This window comes from Rhodamnia argentea, chromosome 4 (assembly GCF_020921035.1).
Source record: "Rhodamnia argentea isolate NSW1041297 chromosome 4, ASM2092103v1, whole genome shotgun sequence".
Taxonomy (NCBI): Eukaryota; Viridiplantae; Streptophyta; class Magnoliopsida; order Myrtales; family Myrtaceae; genus Rhodamnia; species Rhodamnia argentea.
Genome location: NC_063153.1, coordinates 26041675 through 26054113, shown reverse-complemented (window position 1 = coordinate 26054113; position 12439 = coordinate 26041675). Strand labels below are relative to the sequence as shown.

Here is a 12439-nt window from a genome sequence, read left to right as displayed (position 1 = left end):
CGTATGGAAAATTTACCCAAACTATTTTTTTAACCACTAAAAACTTCAAAATGATATACCTATGACAAATTTATCATCCGTTAATTTCCATTAAATATAACCCACAAATTGTCAAATTGGGTGACAAGTTGCAGTTGACGAATATACCAATTTAAGATTTTTACCCTACGTTTGTCACAGATGTACCAGTTTAAGGGTTTTTATGGTACTAATCCAATTTAACGGAAATTAACAGAGTAAATTTGTCACATGTATACCAAATTCAGATTTTTGGTGATCAAAAAATTAGCCTAAGGTACATTTGTCACATGTGTACTAAGATTTTTTGTGATCAAAAAATTGTGGTGTCACCCTCACTCTATTAACGGAGGCGAGACCTTCAGGTTACAGTTGAAAGTCAGAAAGGATCTGTCTAACTAGAGCTTCTTACGCGCACAACAGTGTGTAACCAGGAAAGTGGAAAAGATAAACGTAAGTTTCAAAATGAGGGATTTTTCTTCTGAGGCAAAAATTGAAGTAATTCGAACCTGCAATAAACCGAAGTTCATTAGGGACCATGAGAAGGGTGATGAAAATATGGCTTTGGTCACTGAAGCAGATAGTGTAGGACAGTTCTCCTGCATAAGCATTGTTAATGAACCAAAGGGTGATCTCAGACAGATGTGTGGCAACCCCAAGTAAGACGATCAGCTCATGGAACGCTGCTTGCTTTCATTGGAACCGCCATGAGGTCAAGACCAAGAAGCAAGAAGCCGCTTTACATAAGCAACCCTCACTTTGACTGATTTACTATAGTATGAACCTGGGAGAACCTTTCTGTGAGACTTTCCGGACTTGTGTCACTCGTTTGGTTTCTAATTCTGTCCATCTGAGCAATCAGCAGCTTGTGAACACTTTGCTTTAGCTGCAGAATGGAGACACGAGGTCAACTTGAAGAATCTAAAATATCATAGGAAGGCAACGCAACTCGCAAATCACAAGCACCATAAAAGACAGGGAAAAAGATCGACTTTTCCTCGTATTATCCAAGAAAGACCTTCAAATCGACAAGCAATTCAAACATAAGATACTACTGCAGACTTATGCAGCTTAATACATGCATCAAGTGTAAATTAACATATACCAAGTTCAACAGAGAGAAGTAAGGTTAGCATATGGCCTAAAAGAAAAGGTTACTAACCTCATTGAGCCCTTGTTCACCCTTCACGGACACATGAATTGCCCCATCAGGTCCTTTTTTCCGGTACTGGACCATCTCATCGTCGTCAGCAGTTGTATCTTCAGAAACAAATACAACAGGGGACTCTTGCAACAGATCACTCTTGGATATAACATCGAGCCAGAGATGATCATTGAATCGTTCCTTGATTTCTTTGTATATCAAGTACTGCAGAATACAAAATCCAGAGTGTGCAAACTTATTTAATATCAAGGAGATAAGGAAGCATGCAGCAAACTTTAAAATGTGGAAAGGCACACGTAGGAAAAGCGAAGCTCCTGTTTGAACTGAATTTGGCCCAAACCTTATGATTGAGGAGACATGGTTTGAGGAATATTTGGGAACAGCAGCACAAACGAAGCTCAAAATTTCAGTTAAGTGAAAAAGACGGATTTCAATTTTCAGTGTTCAAGACCTAGCTTTTCTTGAATTTAGAAAATGAATGCAGTCCCTATTTCATGCCGATCAAAGATATATACATTGTGAACAAAGATTTTGAAAAAGAAAATGATTTTTCTGTGACACTATCAACTGTAAGAAATAACAACACTTATCCCTCCATAACCTTGCCTAGATATTAGGCACGTGGTAAAGCGCAAACACTGTTGTTTCAACAATCAACATTTCTACGCTGTTACATCAAAGAACTACCAAATAATGGGAGACTTTTCATGCTAATGACAGAGTCGCGCCATCGGTCCATGAGTCATTGTTCACCTAAGCTTGACCCAATTTTTTTCGAGCTCAAGTCTAATTCAAGTAGCTCAAGTAGCTTGTCGAGCTAACTACAGCCCCAAAAATACTCAATTCATGCACCTCACTAGATTAATCGAGCAATTTATCTTTTAAAATCTATATTTTAAGGTTCCACCATTCTATACTCTGATATCTATCAAGCAAAATACCCAATGTAAAACATCTACCAGAAAAATAAATAAATAAATAAAGACCGAACACGGCAGTTCCTCTCTTCCATGGATTTTCCATTTTGGTCACAAAAAGTGCTCAACTAGGCAGGGCATCCTCTCCTCTTACTTGAGGTCATGAGTATTCCACCTTGAGAACCCCATCAATTTCCCATTTAAAGGACCAAACCCTATGCATCCTAAAGTTAGAGTTAAACTTTTCCCCATTCATACTCCATCTCCATTGTGACTCCGACAAGGCGTTTCAGGCCCTAATAACCACCAAGAGTTGGGGGTGGGGTACTGAAACTGATTTTGTAGAACCAACCACTTCTAAAAAAATTGGTTTTGAACCTGCACGTGAACAAGCAATATAAACAGCAAAAATTAAAAAGTTCAGGGAAAGAGAAATTGCGCGATTGATATATAGAAGTCGATCACTTCGTAGACTCTCCCAGCTCTAGCAACTCAATCAGGCTGAATTCTACTAGATAAACCAAGAGCACAAATACCGCCTTACTACTGGAACGAGTTCCTTGAGCTGATGGCTCGAGAGGTCAGCTCAAAGTTAAACACCTTATGATAATCATTCATCTGTTTGCTCTCCTTGTAGTCAAGTTTCCATAGGTACTAACACCAGTTTCCACTCTTTTGGCAGTGTCAGGATTGTCCACCGTGATTTTTTCGACAGGTTTCAGCCTCTCATTAAAAATTGCCAGTAGTTCCATCATATTTCCCATAACCTCTTTGATTTCTCCAGGAATGCTCTTGATTTCGTCCAGTGATTCATGAGGAAAATGCCGTGTAGAAGCTCTGGCACGAGCTTCCCAAAAAGTGGAAGCTGGTGTTGGTACCTACAGGAATTTTAAACAAGCATGGCAAACAAATGAATGATTATCAAAAGATTTTTAGCTCTCAATTGACTCTCATGAACCATCAGCTCAAGGAGCTACTTCCAGGTTTTCAAAGAAACTGTAGGCAAGAGCGAGCTCGAGGCATCCGGTTTATCTTCCGCCAGATCCTAATGCCTTTTGCTTAACCCATCTACCTTAGTCTAGGAGCAAACCTTTTGTCTCTATGTACAACTGCCAAATATTTAATTTGCTTGATTTGTATACTAAATAAAGTGGAGGTTTCCTTTGTATGTTTCTCTCCAATGCTGTGTTCTTATCTCGATTGTATTTTGTGTTTCAATATTTTTTGAGCGATCAAAAGGGGAGAAGCATCTAGCAAGGGGGAGTTTTATCTTTTTTCTATCAAAAGGGGAGTATGTCTTAAAATCCTTGGAAGAATGCGTTTGCTGGTATATTTGTTGAAATAAACATATAGAAACATGCTTAAGCATACGATCATTTTGGTCCTATATGACTTTGGTTCTGCACTTTTGCTTCTGAAAACTTACGTCATGCACACACATACGTCATTTATTTTTATTTTTATTTTTTGGGTCCAAATACGTCATTTATGTTTGAAAGCTGTGTTTTATGACTTTTGTCGTCATCAAAATTCTCCAAGGGATGTTTTCCAACAAGGCATTCTTCTCATATTTGAGATAGTCGAGTATTCAACCATCCTCAACTTCAAGCTGATGTCCAAGTTTCTGACAGATTCTCAGCTAGTTCATTGTTTGATATTTGGATATTCTCTACCTTTTATTTTAAATAATTCAATGTCACACCTAGTTAGTTTTGCATTGTGAAACAGATTTACAATTTTTCTCCCTTCTGTGAAGTAGTTTTCTCGATATTTTCAGCTCTATAATTTTTCTTCATGTCATTGCTACTATATTCTTGCTTCAAGGCTCCTCTCTGCTCCAACATGATGCTTTCTTTGTTAATGTCAAATGAAATGGACTTCCAAGAAGTGTGCTTTCCCCAGTGTCGTATAGGTCACTAGTGTACTTTCAAGAAGTTTCCTTAATATTTTAATAATTGTGTGAATCTTATGAATTGAGGTGGAAGTTGCATTGCAGGATGTTGACAAGATTTTTACAATCCAATTATTTTTTTATTTTGGTGGAATGTCAATCAACCTGTCGATAAACGCAAAGTAGGACCTACTTTCTTCTTTCTCCATATATCTATAGAAAATCTTAGGCTCAACTCAGGCCTGGAAGAACTTGATTTGGGCTTGAGAATGCTGAGTTCAATATCAAGTCAAGCTCGAGTAGGGAAGTAAATACTTGATCAAGCCAAATCGGGCTTCAAGTTTTCAAATCGAGACAAGTTCAAGTATCTAATAGTAATGACTCAACTCAGCTCGACTGCACCCCTAGTCATAAGTAAATGTCTTCCAACCGACTTCTATGAAAAAGAAATAGATCACTCCCAACTGTCCGACCCCATAGCCAGAATGAAAATGTTAATGAAATACCAGAATAGGAAGAACATATAGCAAATGCGTGTGAAAAGCAGTTAAAGATAAAAGCAACAGGTGTTAAAGATGTCGTCGCCTCTTTGTGGAAGGTCATGGGATACGATTAGGATCTAATAAAATTAGACAGCATTTAAAGTAAATATCTGTGCGCGCGCGCGTGTGTGTGGCAGTATGTATCTTTTGTTTATAAACAATCATGACAGAGATACCTGATCTGAGGGTGACATTCCACATTCTCCAGAGAGATCGTGCACATAGAGTATCGCTGTTGGCAACTGTGATAGCACAGCAAGTGTTAACTTCTCCAAATTATTCCTGTCTTCTGCAGGTCGACATAAGAAAACTGTTAGCACATAGAAACGTTTCCTTTTAGGGGGACATGCAAAATAAGAAGATAGTTGATCCTCTACATGGAACCAAGGGGTACAGCTGTAGCTAGATGAACTGCGCTGACAAAAATCATGTTATTCTGTCAGAAAAACCGCATCTTTCGGTGAATTTGTGTCCTATGTCATCCCAGAAAGCTTAAGAGTTTTTGTTAGACTATCTACAGCTTGCACAGACAAGGCACAACCATCTATTTAGCATCTTTTTGTGATTGTGCATAGTCCACATTGACAATGTTACATTTCTTCTTTCCAAGCGACTCACCATCATGTCTCCTTAGCAAACCAGGGGTGTCAGTCACCTGCAATCAATTCCAAACAATCATCAAATACAGCATGAAAATGAATTGAGCACGATTCGGACCTGAGCAATTTGACTTAAATAATTCCAAGCAATCCATAACCCATCAACATGTTCAATCTTGGAGGTGACAATGAATCATTACAGAAATAATCCTGATTTAACATCGTCTAACTAATAATAGAGCAGCTTCAAGATTTGCGGCTCCTGGCTGTTGTCCAGAGATTCCTTAACTTCTTAAGGACCAAAGGCCACAATCAAAAAAAAAAAAAACCAATTGTGTTATATAGCGCAATTATAATAGACACTTGCTCCTCCATCTCCCGGCTCCCAGGAGATAAAGAAACCCTTGTTATCACTCCACTACGATGAGTAGAGCAACCGCAGGTAGTCAAGTGAGGGTCTTATCAAAGACAGAAAAAGGTAGTCAAGTTAAGGGACAGGACCTGAAAATGCTGGTAGTTTAAAGCAATGTGACCCATAAGAATTCCTCGTGTGGTGAAGGGGTAGTTGCAGACCTGAGCACACAGAAGAAGTGATGATGCAGCCTCAACAAACATCAATGAGAAAGCAATAGTTTCTTGAGCATGATTTCCAGTCTAGTCAAATCAGATTCAGATGCAAATACTTATCGAAGGATACATAATTTAAGGTTGAATTTATTTACAATATACCTTTAGTTATGATGTACACAAGTGTCCGATGGAAGGGTTCAATGATTGAAATGCAAATATTTCCAATCAAGATTATAGATATGCATGCCAGCACATCCACAGATGTGAATATCGTGCACCATCACCAAAGTAGACAATAGAGAAACAGTACAAGAGCACCTCAGACTAACCTATTCTGCTCAGGATGAGCATTTGCAGAGTCAGACTAAAGAGGATGCCAATGGGAGTGAAAGAAGGTTCCCACGCATTAAGAGAGAACAATAATGGTCTCACGCAATCCAAACCAAAATAACCAAACCATACATACAAAGAAGCATATACTAATTCTTTGTCCGACAAAATTGTCACACTGAATAAATAAAGGATATCTCTGCAAAGCTAAGAAACTGATTATACCTCAGGCTTTCCTGTCGAGAGTATACGGACCAAAGAGGACTTTCCCACATTCGGAGCTCCAACAAGACAAAGAGTTGGGGTTTCAAGATCAACAACTGGCATTGCCCTCAATGTCTGCAAAAGTATTCATAATCGGAGATCTTAAGTGGCCCTCTATTAAACAACTAACAAATTCTCTATAAGCTGAAAATTTTCATGCATAAAGCAGAACAGAAGGCCAATCCACCCAGAATGAACTAATGAGTACGGCTAAGACTAAGACCATGACAGAACTATGAAACTCTATTATTCGAATACAGTATAATATATAATTCCACCAAAGGTATTGGTAATCAAGCTGGAGGAGGGTATTAGTTCAAATTTCCTCATATCAACATAATCCATCAGATACGTGTGCATAGACTTTATTGGTGCAATTAACAGTTATCACTAGCACTTTTATAGAACTTAAAAAGAGCCGTCACTAAAGTTTACAAACGGCCATCACCAACAGACCTTGTTGACATTTTATCCTAAGAGGTCTGGAAATATTCATTTTATATTAATCGCTCGGTAAGTTAAGAACTCTTCAGCAGAAGTAATATTGAAACACCAATGAACAATATTAAAAAGGCTAACAAAAAAGTATAAAGAGGAAAGAAGAGAATGGAACAAGCAGAAATGATATTTACAGTCAGTCAATACTCCCCAATCAGCAAATCAAACAATAGCTGTATAGAATCACCCCTGGCTCCGTAGTAAGTACTTTTACATCAAGCGGACATTATGCGTGCATAAAACAGGATCCTATAGTTGACAGAGCCAGGCAAACAAAACCGCACATGTGCCACAGGTAAATCTTATTGAAAGTTGTCAAGTTACTGAATGTAATGATGCTGGTATGAAAATCTGCAGCAGGTTGATGTAAGAAAGAAAATAGTATTATCAAAATGCAACGCACCTTTGCGATGTCCAACAACTCATCGATAGCCTTCCCTTCATGATGAAAGATTTCTTCAAGTTTTCCCATACCCCCACTCAACCTTTCCTCTGCTTCTCTCTTGGACAAGGACTATGCAGTTCAGATCAAGTCAGGCCACATATACTGAACACAACCAAAGCAATTTCGCTACTATTTCCAGAACCCGAAAGCAGATAAATCATGACAAGAGAAGGATGAATTACATAATCCCAGCATCAACCTCATCAGGGAAAAGGAAAAGCTAGAATAACTGCCAGTTGCCAACCAAAGGTGCAGAATGCGACTATTATCATTTCTGAAGGGCACTGAATCTAAATTTAGATATTTACCTTTGCACAAAGAGAAGCATGTTCTTTACCCACAGATACCACCTTCTTCCTCAAAGTATCTACTTTCATCAATACCTGCAACAGAAATTGTGTGGTCCTAAGACTGAACATCCCAAACCCCTAGAAGAGAACTTCAGAGACATTGTATATCGTCCACCTCATCTACATCATGTGATATTCTATTCATGGGACATATAACACTCTGTGAAGTCCCACTTGTTTAAGTCTCTGATTACCGATTTCACAATGCGTGTAAAAGAAAAGGAGGGAAAAGTGAGCCTGTGAAGAACCCTGCACTACTACATACCATCAAATGAAAATGGAAAAAAATGAACTATTCATTCTTGTATTGCTAAGGTGGCAGCCTAAGAACAGAATGATGGAGAAGAGAGGTAGTGAGAAATAATTCATAGGAATATGCATAATCCTATCAAATGTTTTACAATGGCATTAAGCGGGCATCTTATGTGAATATATCCTTCAACAGCACTACACTGGAATAGTGTTTCCCTCAATATCACTAAGGAAAAAAAGAAAACTAGGTGTCCTGTACAAATTGAGAGATTATTCAAAAAAAATACTGCTAGTCCTCTGGTAAATAAAAGAAGAACAAAGTACTTTCGTCAAGAACTACCTCTTCATAATTTCCATCTCCAAGGGTCAGCTCAATCAGTGATCTTTCGTAAGGGTGCAAATACTTTTTCCTAGGAAAATTATCCACATAGTCTCTTAAAGGAGCCGCCAACTCCTGTAGATGGAAAAAACGGCAAAATCAGAGCAGCAAGAAAACTTGCTCACACAAGACAATAATGGCTTCATTCACATAGGAAATGATCGAGATAAAAAAATTAACGGCTAGCTTACTTTCATAAGTGCATCAAGTTGTTTTGCGCCCTTGTTCCTTTCTCTTTTTGCAATATTTGCAATTCCTATCGATATAGATGAATTCATACATCTTAGCTGTCAATTTAATTGTGTGCAGATTAGTATAGGCTAAAACTTTCCACTTGGACTAAAAAAAATGATCCTGATTCAGTACCTTTTGTAGGTGATGTCCTCTTTGCCTTCCTGAGAGCTGAATAGAGAATGTCAACTGAAGGCATCACCATAGGTAACTTTTGAAAAGCACCAACATTTTCATTTTTTAGGGACACTTTATCCTAACACGGTAACAGGAAATTGGTGAGATTTACATAGGGTATCCAGTTTATTTGAAAAAGTAAAGGAAAGCATTGACCCATGGCCATAAAGAATGAAGCGCAACACTAGAAAACATTAGCACAAAAACGGAATAGAACGACGGAAGTCCCCCAAACACCACCCCCTCCCCCAAAAAAAAAAATAGAAAAACAAAAAGAAAGGCCTTCTATTAAGAGAAGACATCTAGAAGTAAAAGAAGGAAACCAAAACTCCCTTCTAAAGGGCAACAACCGACTACTTATAGAGGGAATCAAGAAAGTATCACTGAAAATGAACGTCTACAGCAATCCAACCAGCACAACCCAATCATTCTTGAAAATTGACTCGATTATTTGATCCAAAAGCACCAGTATCAAATGCCGGAGAGCTTAAAGCAACTAATGCAATTTTGTACTAAAGCTGGTATGATCCCTCTATAAAATTATTAGAGACTCAAGCAACTTGCAGTAAAGCTGGGGTGCAGGGATCCCAAAGCGTTCATGTTTGAAGCTTTTGAGTTGCTCTGACAAAGGAAAGAAAGGAAGGTCAAATTCAAATTTAATACACATAAGCCTAAAAACCTGCATAGTGAAGCCTGTTATCAGCACATCAAAGAATTCGGTCTGTCCATGTTATAAGTAAATTGGAAAATGACTCATTTTATCTTCTCGGTTCTTGGCAATGCTTTCTTTTCTCAGTAAGTGCTAGAAAGAGCACTGTATTTATGAAGTTCGTGGATTCCATTTTCTTCAATAGAGTAGGAAAACAAAAACATAGCATAAGACATCTATTATGGAGGAAGTTTCAAAGAATCTTAGTTAAAGTTAGCCTTAGAAAATGCTGTATCACAAAATGGCACACTCGACTTTTGTACTACCATTAACACCAGACCAAAAGTCAGGACCACATTTTGATATACTCTTTGCAACTTAACAACAGAATAACAAGCAGAAATGTCAAAGACGCATAGATCATCCAAAATTAGAATCAAAGAATTTTCAGTGGCCAGACCTATACATTATCAGGTATCAGCTCCATGTTGGGTCTGATGAGCCAAAATGATCAGTTAGCCTAGCAAGAGGAAGGACCAAGCTATCTTTTGGTCTTACCGTGATTCCATGAAAGAGGGAATCATAATCCAAGGAAGAAAATGGCTGAGAACCTCTCAGCTAGTAACTAGATGCATCCGCATCACATGAGTTTAGCATAAGGGTCCAAATCTAAGGGATCCCAACACCACGTTTACCCTGACCTACTAATGCTTCTTCACTTACTCGTGCATGGTGACAAAATCAGTCGGTTCACTCGGGATGAATCCTACTGGGTGAAGTGCAGCAATAAGAACTCTTCCCCTCTGAAATCTTTTTTATAAAGCCTAGATTCAACTCCGACTTAATCTCCGGATCATTGTTAGGTTTCAGAATTCAAACATGTATTTTCCCCTTACTCCTGTCCATGTATCCTTCTACCATAATTGCAATAATTTAGCAATCCCAGTTCCCCTAATAAGCATCAATGTTGTGCTTAGATTCGACGCAAAGCATAGATTGCCAATGCAAAAAATACAAAAAATGCACAGGATAAGAAGCACCTCGCCTAGCCCCTTCACCTCCAACAGCTACTTCCCATGATTACATCATGAAATAAGTCAGGAGGTACCTTGGATTTCGTATTTTGTGCAGTTTGGGTGGTGGGGAGATAGCTTCCTTTCGCAACCTCGTAAGTGTTTGTTTGCATGCTCCTGCAAAAGCACACGATTGGATAGACACAGCTACGATGCAACAGATATTTCCCTGCACTTGGAACCAGCTTGAGGATCAAAAAGTTGCATACTTCACTTGAATACTAAAAGAACAACCTTTGTTCTTTCAAAAACAAGGAATCGAACAAAAAACAACAACCGAGGGAAGAAAGAGAGAGAGGGTGTGTGTGTGTGTGTACCGTGTAAGCGCTTTGAATTTCTCAGTAGAAACTTGGAAGAAGGCAGCTGCCATTGCTGTATGAGGCCGTAAACACCATTCATTCTCGCTCTCCGCGAAATGGGTTTTGCGAATTGAGAAGAAGATATCACGAGGGGCGTTGGCCTGGTGTGCCTCTGTGTACATTCATCTGAAGCTCGAGCTCTTCTTCATGGCTGAGCCCGAGCAGTATGATTTGCAGCGAGCAGCTGATGAAGAAAGGGCCTCGTGAAACAGAAAAGAAAAGCGGAAGAGAGACAAGTTACGGGGGCAGACGATAGAAATCTGTGCGGGCTCGGAGCGGGCCGGGTCCCAAGATCCGGACCAAATTTTTTTCTCCAACCCAACTCATCCTCAATTCGACCAAAAAGGGAAATTCGACCAAAAAAAAAAAAGCTCATCCTCGATTTCTTTTTTCATTTGGTTAAAAGGAAAAAATGAGGCAATGATCGAAATAAGAATGAATTTAGCAATTACTGCATTTGATAACGCATCGAAATTCGAATGTGTCTTTTTTGTGGGCTGAATTACGTAAATCTATACAAAAGTTACCGCGTTCAAAATTTACTTGACAATCCACTTGTATACATTCATTTTTTACTTACCCATTCATATCGATTCTCACTCATTCCCACGTCCCCATTAGCAATAAAAATGGCAGGATTAGCGCGATCTTTATTTCCAAACTTCCATTTCTGTTCCACGTACATTCCAACTTACCAAACGATATCAAGAAACGTATGTTTTCGTTCTCGATATCCAAACATGTCTTTAGGTTTTGCATGTCAATGTTACCTTTTTTTTGCCTTATTCAATTTCCCTTTGATGAGGAAAAACTTTTTATTACAATAGAAGAAAATGAAAGAATAAAGTAATAAATAAAGAGGAGTAGAGTACTTTAATACAATAGAAACGAAAATATTGATTTTCTCAACTCACGAACAAGACCCAAGAATAAGATCGGTTGATCGACCAAGAGGAGGAAGTCTGCGGATCAAGCGATATCGAGAGAAAGAAAACCTTTCTCCTTGAAAAATTCTTTCAAAAAATTTATCTATCGGATTGATGATTCATAGGGTAATTCAAAGTTGAGATGCTTCTTAAAAATAGGAACAAATAACCAAATTGATTTCATGGATTTACCTATATCATTTAGGTTTTTTTTTTTTAGCCACAGGTATACCAATGCAGCATAAAACACAACTTCAATATCAAGTGAGTATTTTCGTTATGCTTTTCGACGTCAAGACTCACTTTGAATCATAAATATATAATTGAATGATCTAATTGCATAAATAAAATTTAATTGTCACATTGAACTTTTGAGGTAATACCACGAATAATCTCAAACTAGCATATATGTGACAACTTTATCCCAAATCACTTTTTTTACCACAAAAATGCTAAATCGGGCTTTTTTTTAACTACCAAAAATCTCAAATAGGTATAGTTGTGATAAATTGACCATAATCAAAACTCCAAACTGGTACATATGTGACAAATTCACCCTCCGTTAATTTCTATTAGATTAGGCTAATATTATGAAAAATCCCAAAATCGGTGCACTTATGATAGACAGAGGGTAAAAATCCCAAACCGATACACCCGTAAACTACTATGTGTCATCAAACTCAATAATTTGGTGGTCAAAAAAATATTTTGGAGTAAATTTGTCACAAGTATATCGGTTTGGAGTTTTTAGTGGTCAAAAAAATAATTTGAGGTACATTCATCACAAGTATACCAGTTTCGGGT

General features: G+C 38.1%; 1 protein-coding gene and 1 long non-coding RNA gene across 2 annotated transcripts; one reads left to right on the top strand and one right to left on the bottom strand.

The window, feature by feature from the left end:
* Positions 1-713: 713 nt before the first annotated feature.
* LOC115754020 (nucleolar GTP-binding protein 1) lies at positions 714-10930 on the bottom strand. Its single transcript, XM_030692912.2, has 13 exons — positions 10668-10930; positions 10386-10519; positions 8587-8707; positions 8412-8476; positions 8182-8295; positions 7548-7622; positions 7198-7308; positions 6258-6371; positions 5634-5705; positions 5152-5188; positions 4710-4822; positions 1181-1387; positions 714-904 (listed from the first exon to the last, which is right to left on the bottom strand). Exons 1-13 carry the CDS (start codon positions 10747-10749, stop codon positions 773-775), a joined length of 1377 nt encoding a protein of 458 aa, XP_030548772.1. The 5' UTR covers positions 10750-10930; the 3' UTR covers positions 714-772.
* On the top strand, positions 1328-1836 carry LOC125314562. Its single transcript, XR_007198029.1, has 2 exons — positions 1328-1465; positions 1724-1836. It is a non-coding gene; the product is annotated as an uncharacterized LOC125314562 (long non-coding RNA).
* Positions 10931-12439: the final 1509 nt, after the last annotated feature.

Coding starts and splice junctions, on each gene's coding strand:
- LOC115754020 (XM_030692912.2), bottom strand. CDS start 10,749: ATGAATGGTGTTTACGGCCTCATACAGCAATGGCAGCTGCCTTCTTCC. Junction 5,706..6,257: donor TCTCGACAGGAAAGCCTGAG/GTATAATCAGTT, acceptor CTGTGTGCTCAG/GTCTGCAACTACCCCTTCAC. Junction 1,388..4,709: donor GAATGTCACCCTCAGATCAG/GTATCTCTGTCA, acceptor TGTATTCTGCAG/TACTTGATATACAAAGAAAT.